We start from the raw sequence: 15,868 nt of genomic DNA on the forward strand, positions 1-15,868 counted from the left end.
CTAAAAAAACAGACAACCGCCCAAGCGCCTAAATTCACCGCTCAGGGGTTTGCCTTTTGCCGCTTTGACCGCTCAGCGGGCAGTTTTGTCGCTGAGTGGTTTCCCTTTAATCGCTCTGAGCGCTAGCGGACCATTATGGCGCTCAACGGCTTGCTTGACCCTTATTTTCATCATATTTCTCCTTCTTTCATGGGTCTAAGTCCACCTTACTTCACTTCCATCTTTAATTCATCTAAAAGCCCTGCAAAACAATGCAAAACAAGCATAATATCTCTAAAATCAACTTTTGACTCTCAATAGACTCAACTAAGTGTTTTACTTGATTTAAAGTTCATTCTAAGTCATAAAGGGTGTGTTTTACTATCAAATTTAAGTATGAAAATAACGGTTTTTAGATCGTTATCAAACGACGGCAACATAAACCGCAACACGAACCTGTGTTTATTTCATATCTTTAACCAACATGGACCAAGCTCTCTCTTCTTCTTCCTCCCACCAACCAGCAAGTATCACCACCACCACAGATGACCACCACGGATCAGCTCAACTCAAAACAATCAAACGGTAAACAGTGAAAAGGAAATGCTACTGTGAGTGATGGAACCACGAAGGGGGTGCATGTTAGGGTTTATACTCTCATACAGGGTTGTTGATAGTTAGGGAGGGGGTGTTAATGGTTAAGAAATCATTAATAAATCATTAATAGTGTTTTGACTTTTATTAAATGAAGGAGAAAAATGTAATTTTGGAGGTGCAAGGAGAAAGAGGTGAGGTACAAGGAGAAACACTCTAGTGTTGCATAAGAATTGTATTCTAGGATTATCAATCCTACATTAGTTTAACTGCTTACATTTCGTAGTTTTAAATAGTCATGTTAGACTCTAACGTAGTTTCAACTTGTATATTCTATTTTTAATTTAGTTTACTATTAAAGACTTGCACAAACTCTTTTAGATTACAATAAATAAACAAATAAATAAATAAATAAATATATATATATATATATATATATATATATATATATATATATATATATATATATAATCAATGATCAAAATTCGTCAGAAACATAAAATGTTGGTTTATACTATTTTTGACAAATCAAAATTTGTTATCGATGATCAAAATTCGTAAAAAACATAAAAAGTTTGCTTATAACGACAATTTTTGAAATTTGTTGGTAAAAATGTAGTTAGTAACATTTATCATTGGAAATTTATATATGTGATAATTATTAAAGTTAAAATCCATCACTAAACACTTATTAGACGAATGTAACAACACATATTAAACGAGTATAACAACACGTATTAAATGAATTAGTTAATGCACTAATTAAATGAGTTTAATAATATACATTAAACTCGTTTGTTTTACACTAATTTGTATTTTTAGCGAATCTACGTTACATGCCTTTGCATAGTTAGTCTACTCTTTTTTTTTTAACATACTTCATTAATATTTTTTACAAAGTATATGATTTATACTTTTATAAACATATTAACTTTATAAATCAATATATCATTTTTCAAATTGATTATATTTAAACTTAATTATAAACTTAAAAATATTTATTATTTTTTTCTTCAACCTTTAAATCTTTTTTTAATAAAGGTTTAAACCTTTTTTTGTCCCTAAGTTATGAGCAGATGTTCAGTTTAGTCTCCGTTTTTAAAAATGTAAACATTTGATTCCTAAGTTATAAAAAATGTATCAAATGAGTCCTTTTTTTATGTTCATGGTCAAAGTACAAAGAGCAATATAAAGTGATGTTATTATTAAGAAACAAATCAGAGCAATCTAAAGATGTAGCAGTTGTTAAGAAACAACCAAAAACATTATTTCAAGTCAAAAAATGACTCATTTGATACATTTTTTATAACTTAGGGACCAAAGATTTACATTTTTAAAAACGGGGACTAAACTGAACATCCACTTATAACTTAGGAACCAAAAAGAGGTTTAAACCTTTAATAAACAAACAAACATCAAGTTTAAAACTAGTTTTGTGCTAAAAACTCTTATAAAGCTATAGCTAACTTTTTCTCAACAACTAAAAAAATAAATACATTTATGTGTTAATAGTTCTGAGGTGTAATTTTGTACTATTTTCACACTCTAGTGTATGAAACAAAACTAATTTCTTACAGATTACGAAACTTAATTAAATTTAAATGTCTTTATTCCTAATAAAAGTTAGTTTGACTTTTGATCCTAATCTTTATTTTGCTTTATTCTCCTAAATAGTTTATTTTTCTACTGTGTAAATAATTTATTTTTATTTCTTATCAAATATTTTCCAAAGCGGCTACTTTAAAATTAAAAAAGTTATGAAAACAAAATAAAATTATAAAGATTAAATATATCAATGACTAAAATAGTTTAGTAGGGGACCTAAAGTGAAGCAAGTTATTTTAGCAATAAAAAATTAAATATGACCTAAAGTTAAACAAGTTATTTTCAAATTTAATTATTTTTATTTTAAATTTAACTATTTTTGTAAATTAAATAAATAAAGTTATCTATTAAATAAATAAAAATTATTTACAATTAAATTGTAAAAAAAATTTATATTTATAATTTCATTATTTTTATTATAAAAAAATGAATTAAATTGTAAAAATTGTTTATATTTATTTTTATATTTATAATTTCATTATTTTTATTATAAAAAAATGAATACACATAGTTAATTATAATAATTAATTAAATATTTTAGTTCTACTATTATTTCTGAAATAGGATTTATTCTATGATATTATTAATGTAAAAGTAATAAAAGTCGGAAAATTAGAAAAGTGAATGGTGTAGGCCACGACACCTGATCCCCCAATCGCCGTGGGCGAATATCCGTTTCGTTAACTGTAACAAACTTCTTTGCTGTCAGAAGACAATGCGTAGGTAACGGGCTCATATTGCACCGCACGACCGTTAGGAACGCCGTCTTAGTCAACGTGGGTCCATATCACGTACACGGCAGACACAGTCAGCATTTGATTTAGCATTAGCCGCGAACGCGATTTTGCAGTCCCAACAGAATATACGAATTACGGGTAAGGAATGCTTATCCATGCTGAGTAGGAAATAACCTAATCCTTTTAAACCCACAATCAACAGTTATCAAATTATTTTAATTAATCTGAGTTTTGGTTAGCATTTATTTCTCTTAATTTCATAATTAATTCTATAAATAATGTTGAATTTTACCGTACGGACTAGTGTTTTTTTTTTAACAAAAAAAAAACAAATAGATGTATGAAATAAATTACAAGTGATGGTTAAATTTAACTGTGTTTAAATTTTAATTTATTTATTGATTCAATACATAAATAATGTTATGTTACGAGTTCGATTAGTTTTTAGAAAAATAAAGTTGGAGAAGTTTATCCATTCTTGAGCACTAAAATTTTTTCCCACATTAAAGTTTAATATTTAATGTTAGTTAAATAAGAGTATATGTTAAAAATTTAAGATGAATTAAAAAGATTTATTACGTATAATTAATATCGAATCTCTTCAATAGTTTTTAGTGAAAAACTTAACAATATAAATATCAATACGAACTTTCATTTTAGATAATAATTTTTTTTTTCTTTTGAGTTTTTAATTTTCTACCGTGATAAAATATTTCCATTCTTAAAGTAATCTAAGAATTGTGTTGGAATTGGATTGGTGATCTTGAGTTTATATCTTAAAGTATACTTCCTTAAAAAGATAAAGAAAAAAAAGTTAACTTTATTTATATTTTAATTTAAGTTTGACTGTGAAATTGGCTTATTTTATGTTAACTCACAATAATATCATCATCATATTTATAGTTTTATTATAAAATTTTAAATCATATTCACTCCGAATTATTAAAATATAAAACTCATTTTAAATATTGTTTACAGCGGAACAGTTGTTAAACACATTTTTAATTAAATCTTACCAACGTTCTTTTGTATTGCCACTTCCATGTTCTTTCTAATTTAAGAAGGCGAATATCTAAGCATCATCAAACACTGTGATTAATCTGGGTAATACAAGTAATAATTATTATTATAATTGAGAAAAGTCTTAAATTTTAATATATTTTTACTAATTTTTGTTTAAATTTCATTACCGTATTATTATTGGGCACCTTACCTAACAGATATTCTTTGATTCTTTCTCCGGATTCTTTTTTTTTTCTTCTTTTCAATATTTGTAATTGATTATGAAAAGTTGGAGTGGCTAAGTCTGTGTTTGTGAAACAGAGAGCGGGAACGCGTTGCGTAGGCATCACATCCTCCTCCTCTACATAAGCGCCCTCGCATCCCATTCTTTGCACACTCAACAAGCATTCACCATTCTCACACCTCTTCATAATTTTTCCAGATCTATTTTTCCTTCACAACCTTCACTTCCTTCGTTTTTCTCTTCACCCAACCTCTTTCATTTCTCGGTGAGTTCCTCGTCTCCTTCTTTCCACACCTCCGCCATTAGGGTTTCACCGTAGTTTACCACCTTCCCTGGCTGCTGAAATCTTTTATTTTTGAAATTAGTTGTTAATCTGTGAATAACTGCTACAAGCACGGTTTCGTAGAGTCCACGTTTCTGAGTAGCTTCTGTTCAGTTGATTTTATTTTTTTTTTCAAAGAATGATTTGTGTGGTAATTTGTACTGTTACGATTGGCTCAGATCCGTGGCCGTTTTGGCTTTTCCCTGCCGGTGTGTGTTGTTCGTGATATGCCGTTTAGCTTGTAACGGCAGGGAAAAACAAAATGGCTTCTGAATCGGAAAAAGTTGAGTGAGCTATGCGAAAACTTTTTTTTCTCTAAGGTGTCAATGCGCGTGACTGAAATGAAACCGTGATGAAATGATTTTGGAAGATGTGATTTTTTCTTCTTTTGGTGAGATTGGAAAAGTGAGAACTAGTTTTCTCTGAATATCACATTTGAAAAAAAAAATGCTCTGCGAATTCTCTCCGTAGTTAACGCATGGAATGGATTGATTGTTGACTTTTTATGGTTTTAATTTTCGGAGACTATTCTCTAGGTGATTCTTGAAATGTCAAAGGTCATATTTGGGATTTTAATGGTTGTGTAAAATACCATCTAATGCCAAAAAATAATGTTTATTATTTCATTTCAGACTGAAGAAATGGCTCCACCTATTGAGACCCCAATCAAGGTTTCCGGCTATCAGCACACCCCACACCCTCCTCTTAACGAGAGGATTCTTTCATCCTTGACCCGGAGGACTGTTGCTGCACACCCATGGCATGATCTTGAGATAGGTAAGCAATATCGTTCTAAAATTGTGATTGTGGTTTGATCCTAACGCATTTCTTCTTTCTTTTTATTTTCCGTACTAACTGTGTTTTCCCCACAATGCAGGACCTGAAGCTCCAAAGATCTTCAACTGTGTAAGTATATGAACTAAGAGACTTGCAATCCTAAACATTAACGAAATGTTTAGTCTACTGATAGATGTTATGCATAGATATAATTGCATGCTTGTTTGATGAGACTAACTGCACATTCCTAAAAGAAGTAGGAAGCAATGCTTGTGTGTATAAAAAGAAATTCAAATAGGTATCAAGCACCCAAGCATTGGTTTGGACATCTAATGCTAAGAAAATGTAATTATTGGTGGTTTATAGGCTGATGGTTGGACAGGAAACATATTGGATAATTCTAATTCCATTTCCGTCTCGGCTTCAGGCAGTTGATCTGTCTTATGAATGGAAATGGCCATTAATGACTGATTTGCTGGAAGGCCATTATTTGATTATTTGTACGGGATCCTGACTGAATTTGTTTACCCGTGTACTAAGGTTTAAGCAAACTGGCATTGTGGGACTATTGGTTGTGAAGTGGAAATATTTGGCCCTGTATTATATTGTTTTTGCTTTCTTTTTCTGTCTTGTTCGTCTTTGATGCTATAGAATGACAAATCGAAGCTTTTCCTAATTTGTGTACGTCACCTATTATAATGTTTTACTAATCAACATATCATGTTGCGAGTTTAAATTGTTATGATATTTTATTTTTCTCTAAAGGGCATCAGACAAGATATTCATTAAGTACTTAGATTTGAATGATTGTGAACTATGGCTGTATCATGCAGGTGGTCGAAATTGGAAAAGGAAGCAAGGTGAAATATGAACTTGACAAAAAAACTGGACTTATCAAGGTAATCGTGGTTGTCTAGCTTTTTCTTCTCTTGTTGCATTTGTTGCTACTGGGCATTGCTGAACCTGCATTTTTGTGCAGGTTGATCGTATACTTTACTCGTCAGTTGTCTATCCTCACAACTATGGGTTTATACCTCGTACTATTTGTGAGGACAGTGACCCCATGGATGTCCTGGTTATTATGCAGGTAATTGCATCTTGCTCATAATGTCTACTTCTTAGTGTGTAAGCACGTAATTTTGAGGATTTCTCACTGATTCACTGAGTTCCAATTACATCGTACTTTGAAAAAGTTTCCTCCCCATTTGGACTGCACTTTTTCAATGTTTTGCGTAAGAGTTCTTGCACTTGGCAAATTTACTAAACTGATTTTTAAAATAGCAATATTTTTTAAAATGGATTCTGTAACATGTGAACTATTTTCGTTCCACTGCTGCAATAACAAATACACATGTTGGTTGTTAAAGTAACAAGGTCAACATTTTAAGTAAATTCTCTTCAATGGAGTTTCTTTAATTTGTTTGATTCCATTGTCTTACAATGGGATCTTTATCATTTTAAAAGTTAGTCTTAGTCCAAAATGTAGCTAGCTCAAGGTGATCTTAAAGTGGGAACCTGGGTAAAATTATTCTATATCTATTGTAATACAATTCCAGAACACATCTGTTGTAATAATTCATGCAGAGTTTATCATGTATTACTCTGGCTTTCTCTTAAACCAATTTCAGAATGAATGAATTTGTCTTCCTAGTCCAATGACTTCGTATTGCATGATTGAGTATCATCCTACATTTTTACATCTTTAGTTTAGCGATAAGTTATTATTATGCACACCTTTGTTTTATGTTTTTACTGCTTCTGTGGTACTAAGCTTTTGGTTGTACTTGGTTGCACAGGAGCCGGTTCTTCCAGGTTGCTTTCTTCGGGCCAAAGCTATTGGACTCATGCCTATGATCGACCAGGTATATCAGACACTTCCTTTTCCTCATATCAAGAGTATTTGTCTTTCTCCCTAGGAGTTTTCTTTCGATTACTGAACAACCACTATTCTGATGAAATTCAGGGTGAGAAAGATGACAAGATAATTGCTGTATGTGCTGATGATCCCGAGTATCGTCATTACAATGATATCAAGGACCTTCCTCCCCATCGTTTAGCTGAAATCCGTCGCTTTTTTGAAGATTGTATCCTTTCCAAATATTTCAAAATGTTTGTTCAGTATTTCTTATATGTTAGCATCTATATGGATGTGTGTGTGTGTATATATAACAGCGAAATGCAAAAGTATCATTTAGCCTCCATATGTGTCAAACTCTTTTTTCTGTTTCCCTTCATAAAGGAATTATAGACAAGAAGAATGAAAACAAGGAAGTTGCAGTAAACGACTTTCTTCCTGCCTCATCTGCCTATGAAGCGATCAAGCATTCCATGTAAGTAATACCAATCTGATATTATTTATCAATAAACCGTTTTGACATCAGTTCTGATACTCCTTTTGAAATAATATTATAATAAAATTATGAAATATTTGTATGGTTTTAATATATTACTTATTTATTCATGTGCTAAAATGGTATAGAGGCTTATAATGTTTTTTGTGTGTGAAGGACTTTGTACGCAGACTACGTTGTGGAGAGCTTGAGGCGGTAGTGTTGATGCTTTTGGAAGCTTGTTTGGTTGTGAAGACTGTTACTATAATTACGATTATGACGAAATCAAAAGTTTTCTATCCTTGTCGCGTGTGCATTGGTCTCAGGGCAGGCAACATGCATATTCTATACATGTTCTTAATTTTGAGTGAATGATTTTTTCATTTATTAATATCAAAGTTTTATATTATATATTTGGACCATAATCTTACATCTTATAAAGGATTTCTGCAACACCTATAGTGCCTCGCTTTATGTGCTTATTTTCATTGGTTCTCCCAGAAAATTCGCGTAGAATAAAAAGGATAAAAATTATTTAATTGCTTATCACGCAAATATGTACAAATTGGCTTGCGTTAATATTCTCGATACACACCCTTAAGCTTGCAAACTGGAATGTTTATATTTTTAGTGATCCATTGGACACTCAACGTTTGACAGGTGCATTTGAGCATGCTACTGAAGAGTTTTCGCGATCAATAGGAAAACGGTATAGCAAGATAATTTTATTCTATACACAAGAACATTGATCAATACATATAAAAAAAAAAAAAAAAAAAAAAAAAAAAAACTGAATGATAGGAAGCAAGGACCCAAGGGCTAGCCCGCATATGCATGTAGATTTTTTGTTTACTTTAAATGTTGATTATCTTTCCTATATAATAAAAATTGATAATTTTTAATTTTTCCATTTTTGCAAAGACCACAAGTCATGCAACCAACAAAATGCAAGCGATTACATTTAGAATATAATTCGAATACTTGAACAATATGTATTTAAGATGTATGTATTACATTTTCATTTCTTATTGCCAATTGATTGATAGAATTAAAAAAATTCTATTGACATGAAAATTAAGCAGTTTCCCTCATTTAATTGCAATTCTATTAATTTAAACGACATTTTTCTATTTAAAAACGTTTACTTTATTTCCTATCTAGTTTAAGCTAAGTTGAACCCAGCTAGAGTTGGAAAGAAATTTATCGTAGCATTCATGTGAGTTTAAGTTTGAGGTGAATTTTAGCTTTATAACTTATTTTGGACAAAGCATATTAAATATGTTCTGTGTTTAATGAAAACTGAAAGTTAGTTTGAGTGTTGCAACTGAAATCTAAACATACCCTAGTTTTATTCATGTTCAAATTAAAGTTAAACGAATTACAAAATATTTATACTTCTGAAATATTTATTTTTGTCTCAATTCAAGTATTAGAATGGACAATTTGATATTAAAAATAGTAAACTTACTTCTATGATGTTAAACAAAACAGAATTGAAATTAATTAGAAGGATACGATGGATCAAAGTTGGTTAAGCAAGGCAGAAGGGGAATCTGATTCAAAAGGGAGAGGTGATGTACGTTGGTTCAAGTGCTAGGCTTTGTTTTTAGAAAAATAATTTGCGTAGAGAAAATTAAAATAATGTTTATAGAATATATGATGCCATAAGAAAAAAAAAATAAAAAGTATAATGTTTGTGTTTATATCATTACTCTCGTTTTTAATTGAACTTAGTGGCTTGAAAATATATTCTATTCGTTGGAGGAGCTTACTTCCTTTGTTTGCTGAATCCATGGATAAAAATGATGGCCACTTTGTTTGCTGAACGGTAGTCATGTGGTAGAGTATTTGTATTTGATTCACACAAAAGAAAAAGTTAGATTTTTATTATAAAACAAAAATTGTTGACTACACACAAACTCAGCTCATACCAACAATCACAAACTTTGCCAAAGAAGGAAGAAACGGTGAACCTCTACTAAATGCATTCACAAGTATTTAATAAAGTTTTGAAACGCTGAACTACCAGCATGGTCTTTCAAGAATCTCTCCTTGCATGGCCACTGCAGAGGACAGATCTCTGTCATGTGCAGTCTAAAGCAAAGGCCAGTTTGGTCTTCTCATGCGAGTCCAAATCACTTTTCCTCGCATTTCCCCACTCTCACTTCCTCACAAATGAACAAATATAAACAGGAAAAGCTTCAAATCCATCCGCATATACAAACAGAACTTTAATGTGACCTATTGACCCACATATCAGTTAGTTTAAAAAACAAAGTGAACCCGAAGACTCATTTTATTTTTTTTAAAATTACAGTTTTTTAATGTGTTTTTCTTCAATCTTAACATAAAACTGGAATCTAGTTCTTAACTATTAGATTAACCATGAAAAAAAAAATCCTCATAAAAAAGCGAATAAAAGAATTCAGCTATCCAGCATGCATCAGTATAGATCCACGGGACAACATTTGACAAAGTAACAAAATGGCGCAATTGATCAAATTCTGGATTTAAGCTTAAGCAAAACAGATGGCACGTAGCAGATGAGGAACGAAACAGTCTATGTTCAGTATGTCATCAGTCAGAGGACAGATGGTGGCTGACATGCAACTCTGCAAGTGCTTGCAGACTTTACATTTGGAGACGGGCTACACATCACAGATGATGGCTGGGGACCAAGATCCTCTGGAATTTTTCAACGATCTGCATCAATCTCATCCATTAAAATCATTACATTTTTAAACTAACAAAATTTGGGAATTTTTATAGAGATAATGAATGTGAAAGCTGTAGTCACTTAAATTTAGTGCTTTTCTGTTAATGAGTTTCAGAATGACATCACTTCAGACTTGTAAGTATAACATGAAACACAGGTTACCGCAAATTACTTTAGAAACACAAACAAAAGGAATTAAACTGAGAAGGAAATAAGATTTCTTAATACAGAACCGATAAGCAAACCATAGCATTCAAGCTCAAGAAAGATTGACGAAAACAAACAATGACCGGTTTAATAAAAGGGGGAAGGAAGCGAATTACATGAAAAACAAACCCCCACTAATATTAGTAAGGAACCACCATATAGCAAAAAAAAAAAAAAAGACCATTGATACTTAAGCACTTAGCAGATTGTGAAGCACACTCTACTCTAAGATACTTTGGATAAAGCTCTCAAAGAACACTTACAGAAGAAATAAAATAAATCAAACTTCTCTTAAGTGAAGCACCTCCAACCATAGTTCCTACTTCTCCTCTTGCTATTGCTATCATAGATTCATGATGAAAATAAGCTAGTATGTACTTCAAAAAGAATAGACAAAGAAGGTCGTGAAGATCAAAAGAAATTAGTGAATTATGATTCTGACAGTCCATGGAAACATTGTTGAAGCTCTACGATGGGACCATAAGAAGCAGCCCCAAAATGTGTTTCTCCTTCGCGTGTAGGAGATGAAATATCAAATATCAATTGAAATTGTAGAAGAGTAGAATTACATTAAAAAGACTTGCGTATAAGAGGTAACGAAGCACATTAAGAAACATTTGCGGTTTCTTTTGGTTGAGAATAATGTTACACACTTGCACTCCTCTTGGTGTGGTACGTGTATCATATTAGCAAGAAAACACTGAGCATGATAGGTTTCTGGATTGGAAACCTATTTAATTTGCACTCAACACACACTCACAGCTAAGAAAAAGAAGAATATACTGTATAATTCTGTTATTCAGTATAATGAAATGCTCAGTCAACAACCTCCAAGAGAGCCAAATTCTCTCTCCACAGGGTCCACGTGATCCTGTCTATGCAGTATAACTAATCCAAAAAGTGAAATATAATTTCCATACATAAGCTCTCTTATAGGAGCTTAATTTCCCCCCACTACTAATACTGTTGTAACCGCCTAACACCTCTTTCCCTCTTTATTCCCTTTCTTCTTCCTTTCATAAACTCTCCATACCCTATCATTACCCACAGCCTGATGTTCAACCTTGTCCCCAAGGTTGAAGTCTGGAAACTGTTCCTGGATAGTGAGCACGTCCTCCCATGTTGCTCCCTCCTTACCTCCTTCCTGCCATTCCACCAGGATCTGCGGTATTAGCTCCTTATTCCTTTGTTGCTGCCTTCTGTCCAGAATCTTGAGTGGCCAAAACATTGGACCGGCTGCTTGCAATTCATCGGGCAGATCTTTCTCAACTTGTTTGGTACCCACTGCGATCTTCAATTGAGACACATGGAATACAGGATGTATTCTTGATGTGTCAGGTAACTGCAGTTTAAAAGCAACCTTTCCAATCTGTTGTAGGACTTTAAAAGGTCCAAAGTAGCGTGCTGATAATTTGGGATGCAGCCGGGTAGGCATGGAAGTCTGCTTATGAGGCCTAATTTTTAGGTAGACCCAGTCATCGACCTTAACTTCGGCTGGTTTCCTCTTCCTGTTAGCATATTTGGTCATCATATCCTGTGCTCTTGTTAAATGAAATCTGAGTTGCGTGAGTGCCTCATCTCTTGTTTGGAGCTCTTGAGCCACAGCTTCTACTGCAGTTTCTCCAGGTATGAACCGAGTGAGTGCAGGAGGTGGCCTTCCGTAAACAATCTCAAATGGACTACATTTAGCCGCCCCCTGATAGGTAGTATTGTACCAATACTCAGCCCATGGAAGAATTGAATTCTAGCTCTTAGGTTGTTCGGAACAAAAACACCTCAAATAGCCCTCCAGTATTCTGTTTAGTACCTCAGTTTGTCCGTCCATCAGATTCTGGGTGGTATGCAGTACTCATGTGCAGCTGGGTGCCCTGCAATCTAAATAACTCCTTCCAGAATATGCTCAAAAATAAGGGGTCTCTATCACTGACCACTGACACTGGCACTCCATGCAATTTGACCACTTCTTTAACAAAAATCTCTGCTATGGTTTTGGCAGTATAGGGATGCTTTAAAGGAACAAAATGACCATACTTACTCAAGCGGTCGACCACTACCAAAATTGCATCATGTCCTTGTGATTTTGGCAGCCTAACTATGAAGTCCATGCTGACTTCTTCCCAGATGGCTTGCGGTATTGGCAAAGGCTGTAACAAGCCTTGGGGAGAAGATGCCAAATACTTGTGTTGTTGACAAACTAAGCAACTGGCTACAAAATCAGTGACAGCCTTCTTCATTCCTACCCAATACAGTGATTGGGCCACCTTACGATAGGTCCTATAAACCCCTGAATGTCCTCCAGTGGTGGTGGTATGGAACTCTGCTATAAGCTTAGGAATCCATACAGAAGTTGTAGATAGCACCAATCGTCCTTTGTAGTGAAGTCTATCGTTTTCCAAAGTAAAGGCAGGATGAGAATTAGAATCTGCTCATACTTCTTGTATTATCTTCTTAAGAGTATCATCTTCCTCAACCTCCTTCAATACCTCTTGAAAATCCTGCCAATATGGTCTCGCAATGATCCTCAATTCTACCTCTTCCTCCCCCTTATCTTCCCCTTTTCTTGACAAGGCATCAGCCACTCTATTGGTCACCCCTGATTTGTAAACTATGTCAAAATCATACCCCAACAACTTTGCCAACCAATTCTGTTGGTTTTGAGTTGTTATCCTCTGTTCAAGCAAATATCTGAGACTCCGCTAATCCGTATGCACCACAAACTTTTGACCCAACAAATAAGGCCTCCAGTGATGGATGGCCATGACCAAAGCCATGAGCTCTTTTTCATAGATGGATTTATTTATGGATCCTTCTGACAGTGCCTTGCTAAAAAATGCAATAGGCTTTTTGTTTTGAGTGAGAACAGCTCCTACCCCACTCCCTGATGCATCACATTCAATGTGAAATTGCTGTTTGAAATCCGGTAATGCTAAAACTGGTGCCGTAGTGATGGCATCCTTCAATCTGGCCATAGCTTTTGCTGCTTGAGCAGACCAGGTAAACTGCCCCTTCTTCAACAGGTCAGTCAAGGGCTTTGCAATTTTTCCATACTCCCGCACAAACCTCCTGTAATAGCCTGTGAGACCCAAGAAACCCCTTAAGGCTTTAAGGGTTTTGGGTTCTGGCCATTCCTCCACCGCTGCCACTTTTTCTTTATCCATCTCCACCCCGTTTTCAGAAATAACATGCCCTAGGTATCTGATATGCTTCCTCCCAAATTCACACTTCTTTGCATTAGCTACCCACTGGTGCTGTTTCAACGTATCTAACACTTGCTCCAGGTGTCTCAAATGTTCATCCCACTCTGTACTGTATATTAGGATATCATCAAAAAATACCAGTACAAACCTCCTTAAATATGTTTTCAGCAAAGCATTCATCATACTCTGGAATGTAGCTGGCGCGTTGGTGAGGCCAAAAGGCATAACAAGGAACTCGTAATGTCCTTGATGTGTCCTAAAGGCTGTTTTCTGGATATCTTCCTCTCCCATTCGAATCTGGTGATACCCAGCCTTCAAATCCACTTTGGAGAAGTATTTCGCCCCTTTCAATTCATCCAAGAGCTCCTCTATGACCGGTATCGGAAATTTGTCTGGAATTGTGGCACGGTTCAGAGCTCTGTAATCAATGCAAAAGCGCCAACTGCCATCTTTCTTTTTGACTAGTATCACAGGACTTGAATAAGGGCTGGTACTAGGTCGTATGATTCCCACTTTCAGCATCTCAGCTACCTGGTTTTCAATCTCCTCTTTTATCATATGAGGATATCTATAAGGGCGGACATTAACTGGATCAGTCCCCTCTTTGAGCATAATTCGGTGGGCTATATTTCGGACTGGAGGTAGACCGCTGGCCTCCTTAAATACATCTCCAAAATCTGTCAACACCCGCTGCAAGCCTTCTATTTGGCTTCCTGATAAATCCTGACAGTTTTCCACTACCTCTGAGTTTATCTCTGCCTTTCCCAAGGTCCATACTAAAGTCACCGCTTCCACCGCTTTCATTTTCATCAAAGCTTTCGGTTCCACTATTTTCCGTGCCAAAGTGGGGTCTCCTTTTATCGTAATTATCTTATTTCCCTGTTTATAGATCATTCTTAATTCTCCCCAATTGATTGTTACTTCTCCTAATTTAGCCAACCACTCCATCCCCAAAATCAAGTCCACTCCTCCTAATTCAAACAAATAAAACTGCTCCAGCACCTCTGTTTCCCCTATATTTATTAGGACTTCCCTGCAACAGCCCCTTGTTTCTTTTTTTCTACCGTCTCCCAAACTTACCTTATACGGGGGTGTATCTTCCACTGGTAAACCCAACTTCTTTACAAGATCGGTGGCTATAAAATTGTGGCTAGCACCACTATCAATGAGGATCATGACCCGTTTTCCGAAGACCCACCCTTGGAGCTTCATGGTTTTGTGCGGAGTAAGTCCGCCAGCGGAAAACGATGACAGCTCCATGCGTTTCGACTCACCTTCTTCCCCACTTTCTTCCTCTTTGTCACCGTCGACCTCGTCTTCCCCCATAATCACCACCCGCAAGTTTTTTTCTGGGCAACGATGCCCTGGACTGTAAGGGCCTCCACAATGGAAGCACAACCCCTCTTCCCTCCTCCTGACGTATTCGGGGTAAGGCAGATTCCTTACGCCCCTTCCACGGCCGTCGCTCACGGTGCTGCTTCCAGCTCGGGACGCTGTCGTTCCCTGTGGACCTTCTCTTCGAATCGTTGTTGTATTCTCTGCTACCCCCGATCGTCCCGGACCCTGTTTGATCGGTTCCGATCTCGCTACAGTGTCGGTCCCACCTTGATATCGCCCCCATGACTGGCCGCTCCTGGCTCCGGTTCCTCCCGCCGTTCGCGCCCCTCGACTCGCCTCCTCTACGTCCCGCGCCACCTCCATCGCCGATAATAAATCTCGGGGATTATGCGGACGAACCTGACTTCTGACTTCCCCTTGCAAACCTGCGAAAAAATATCCCAGGAGCTGATCCTCCGATACGCCCTTCGTCTGCGCCACTAACATTTCAAAGTCCTGTATATANTCGTCGACGGTGCTNTTCTGTTTGACCGCNGCTAGTCTCTCAAACACTGTTCCTCTGTCACNACCTCCAAACCTCCTTANTAGAGCTTCNCGCAACCCCTCCCATGTNGGCGCCTGCATTTTTTCTTTCCAGAANCGATACCAGTAACTNGCGCTNCCTTCCATGCATATGTATGCCAGTCGGAGCTTTTCCCTCTCCGTCACCTTCTGGATTTCGAAGAATTTTTCTGCGCGAGAAATCCACCCTAGCGGATCGATTCCTTCAAAGGTTGGTAACTCGACCCGCTTCACCCAATTTGGTTGCGCGCCACTACTC

The 15,868-nt window shown here is 35.6% G+C and overlaps 3 protein-coding genes across 3 annotated transcripts in view; 1 reads left to right on the top strand and 2 right to left on the bottom strand.

Annotated features, from left to right (window-relative positions):
* The first annotated feature begins 4,230 nt into the window (after positions 1 to 4,230).
* Positions 4,231 to 8,045, top strand: LOC106772313 (soluble inorganic pyrophosphatase 4). The gene is made up of 9 exons (XM_014658669.2): positions 4,231 to 4,426; positions 5,116 to 5,260; positions 5,361 to 5,389; positions 6,094 to 6,159; positions 6,240 to 6,347; positions 7,057 to 7,122; positions 7,224 to 7,344; positions 7,509 to 7,590; positions 7,768 to 8,045. The coding sequence occupies exons 2-9, from the start codon at positions 5,125 to 5,127 to the stop codon at positions 7,808 to 7,810; spliced, it is 651 nt and encodes a 216-aa protein (XP_014514155.1). The 5' UTR covers positions 4,231 to 4,426; positions 5,116 to 5,124; the 3' UTR covers positions 7,811 to 8,045.
* Positions 8,046 to 9,868: 1,823 nt separating this feature from the next.
* The window catches only part of LOC106772656, a 9,730-nt gene continuing 3,730 nt past the window's right edge, over positions 9,869 to 15,868 (bottom strand). The window contains exon 4 of the mRNA XM_014659195.2: positions 9,869 to 10,293. The gene's annotated coding sequence lies outside the window, so the exon portion shown is untranslated. The remainder of the gene's footprint in view (positions 10,294 to 15,868) is intronic.
* Positions 11,490 to 12,747, bottom strand: LOC111242275. Its single transcript, XM_022784790.1, has 2 exons — positions 12,442 to 12,747; positions 11,490 to 12,209 (listed from the first exon to the last, which is right to left on the bottom strand). The coding sequence occupies exons 1-2, from the start codon at positions 12,745 to 12,747 to the stop codon at positions 11,490 to 11,492; spliced, it is 1,026 nt and encodes a 341-aa protein (XP_022640511.1).

The sequence above is a fragment of the Vigna radiata genome, chromosome 8 (genome assembly GCF_000741045.1).
Source record: "Vigna radiata var. radiata cultivar VC1973A chromosome 8, Vradiata_ver6, whole genome shotgun sequence".
Classification (NCBI taxonomy): domain Eukaryota; kingdom Viridiplantae; phylum Streptophyta; class Magnoliopsida; order Fabales; family Fabaceae; genus Vigna; species Vigna radiata.

Bases quoted from the DNA above. Each gene is read 5' to 3' on its own strand.
- LOC106772313 (XM_014658669.2), top strand. From the start codon at position 5,125: ATGGCTCCACCTATTGAGACCCCAATCAAGGTTTCCGGCTATCAGCAC. The intron at 5,261-5,360 runs GTAAGCAATATC...CCCACAATGCAG, and splicing joins ATGGCATGATCTTGAGATAG to GACCTGAAGCTCCAAAGATC. The intron at 7,345-7,508 runs GTATCCTTTCCA...AAGGAATTATAG, and splicing joins CCGTCGCTTTTTTGAAGATT to ACAAGAAGAATGAAAACAAG.
- LOC111242275 (XM_022784790.1), bottom strand. From the start codon at position 12,747: ATGAAGAAGGCTGTCACTGATTTTGTAGCCAGTTGCTTAGTTTGTCAA. The intron at 12,210-12,441 runs GTCAGTGATAGA...ACTACCTATCAG, and splicing joins ATGGAGTGCCAGTGTCAGTG to GGGGCGGCTAAATGTAGTCC.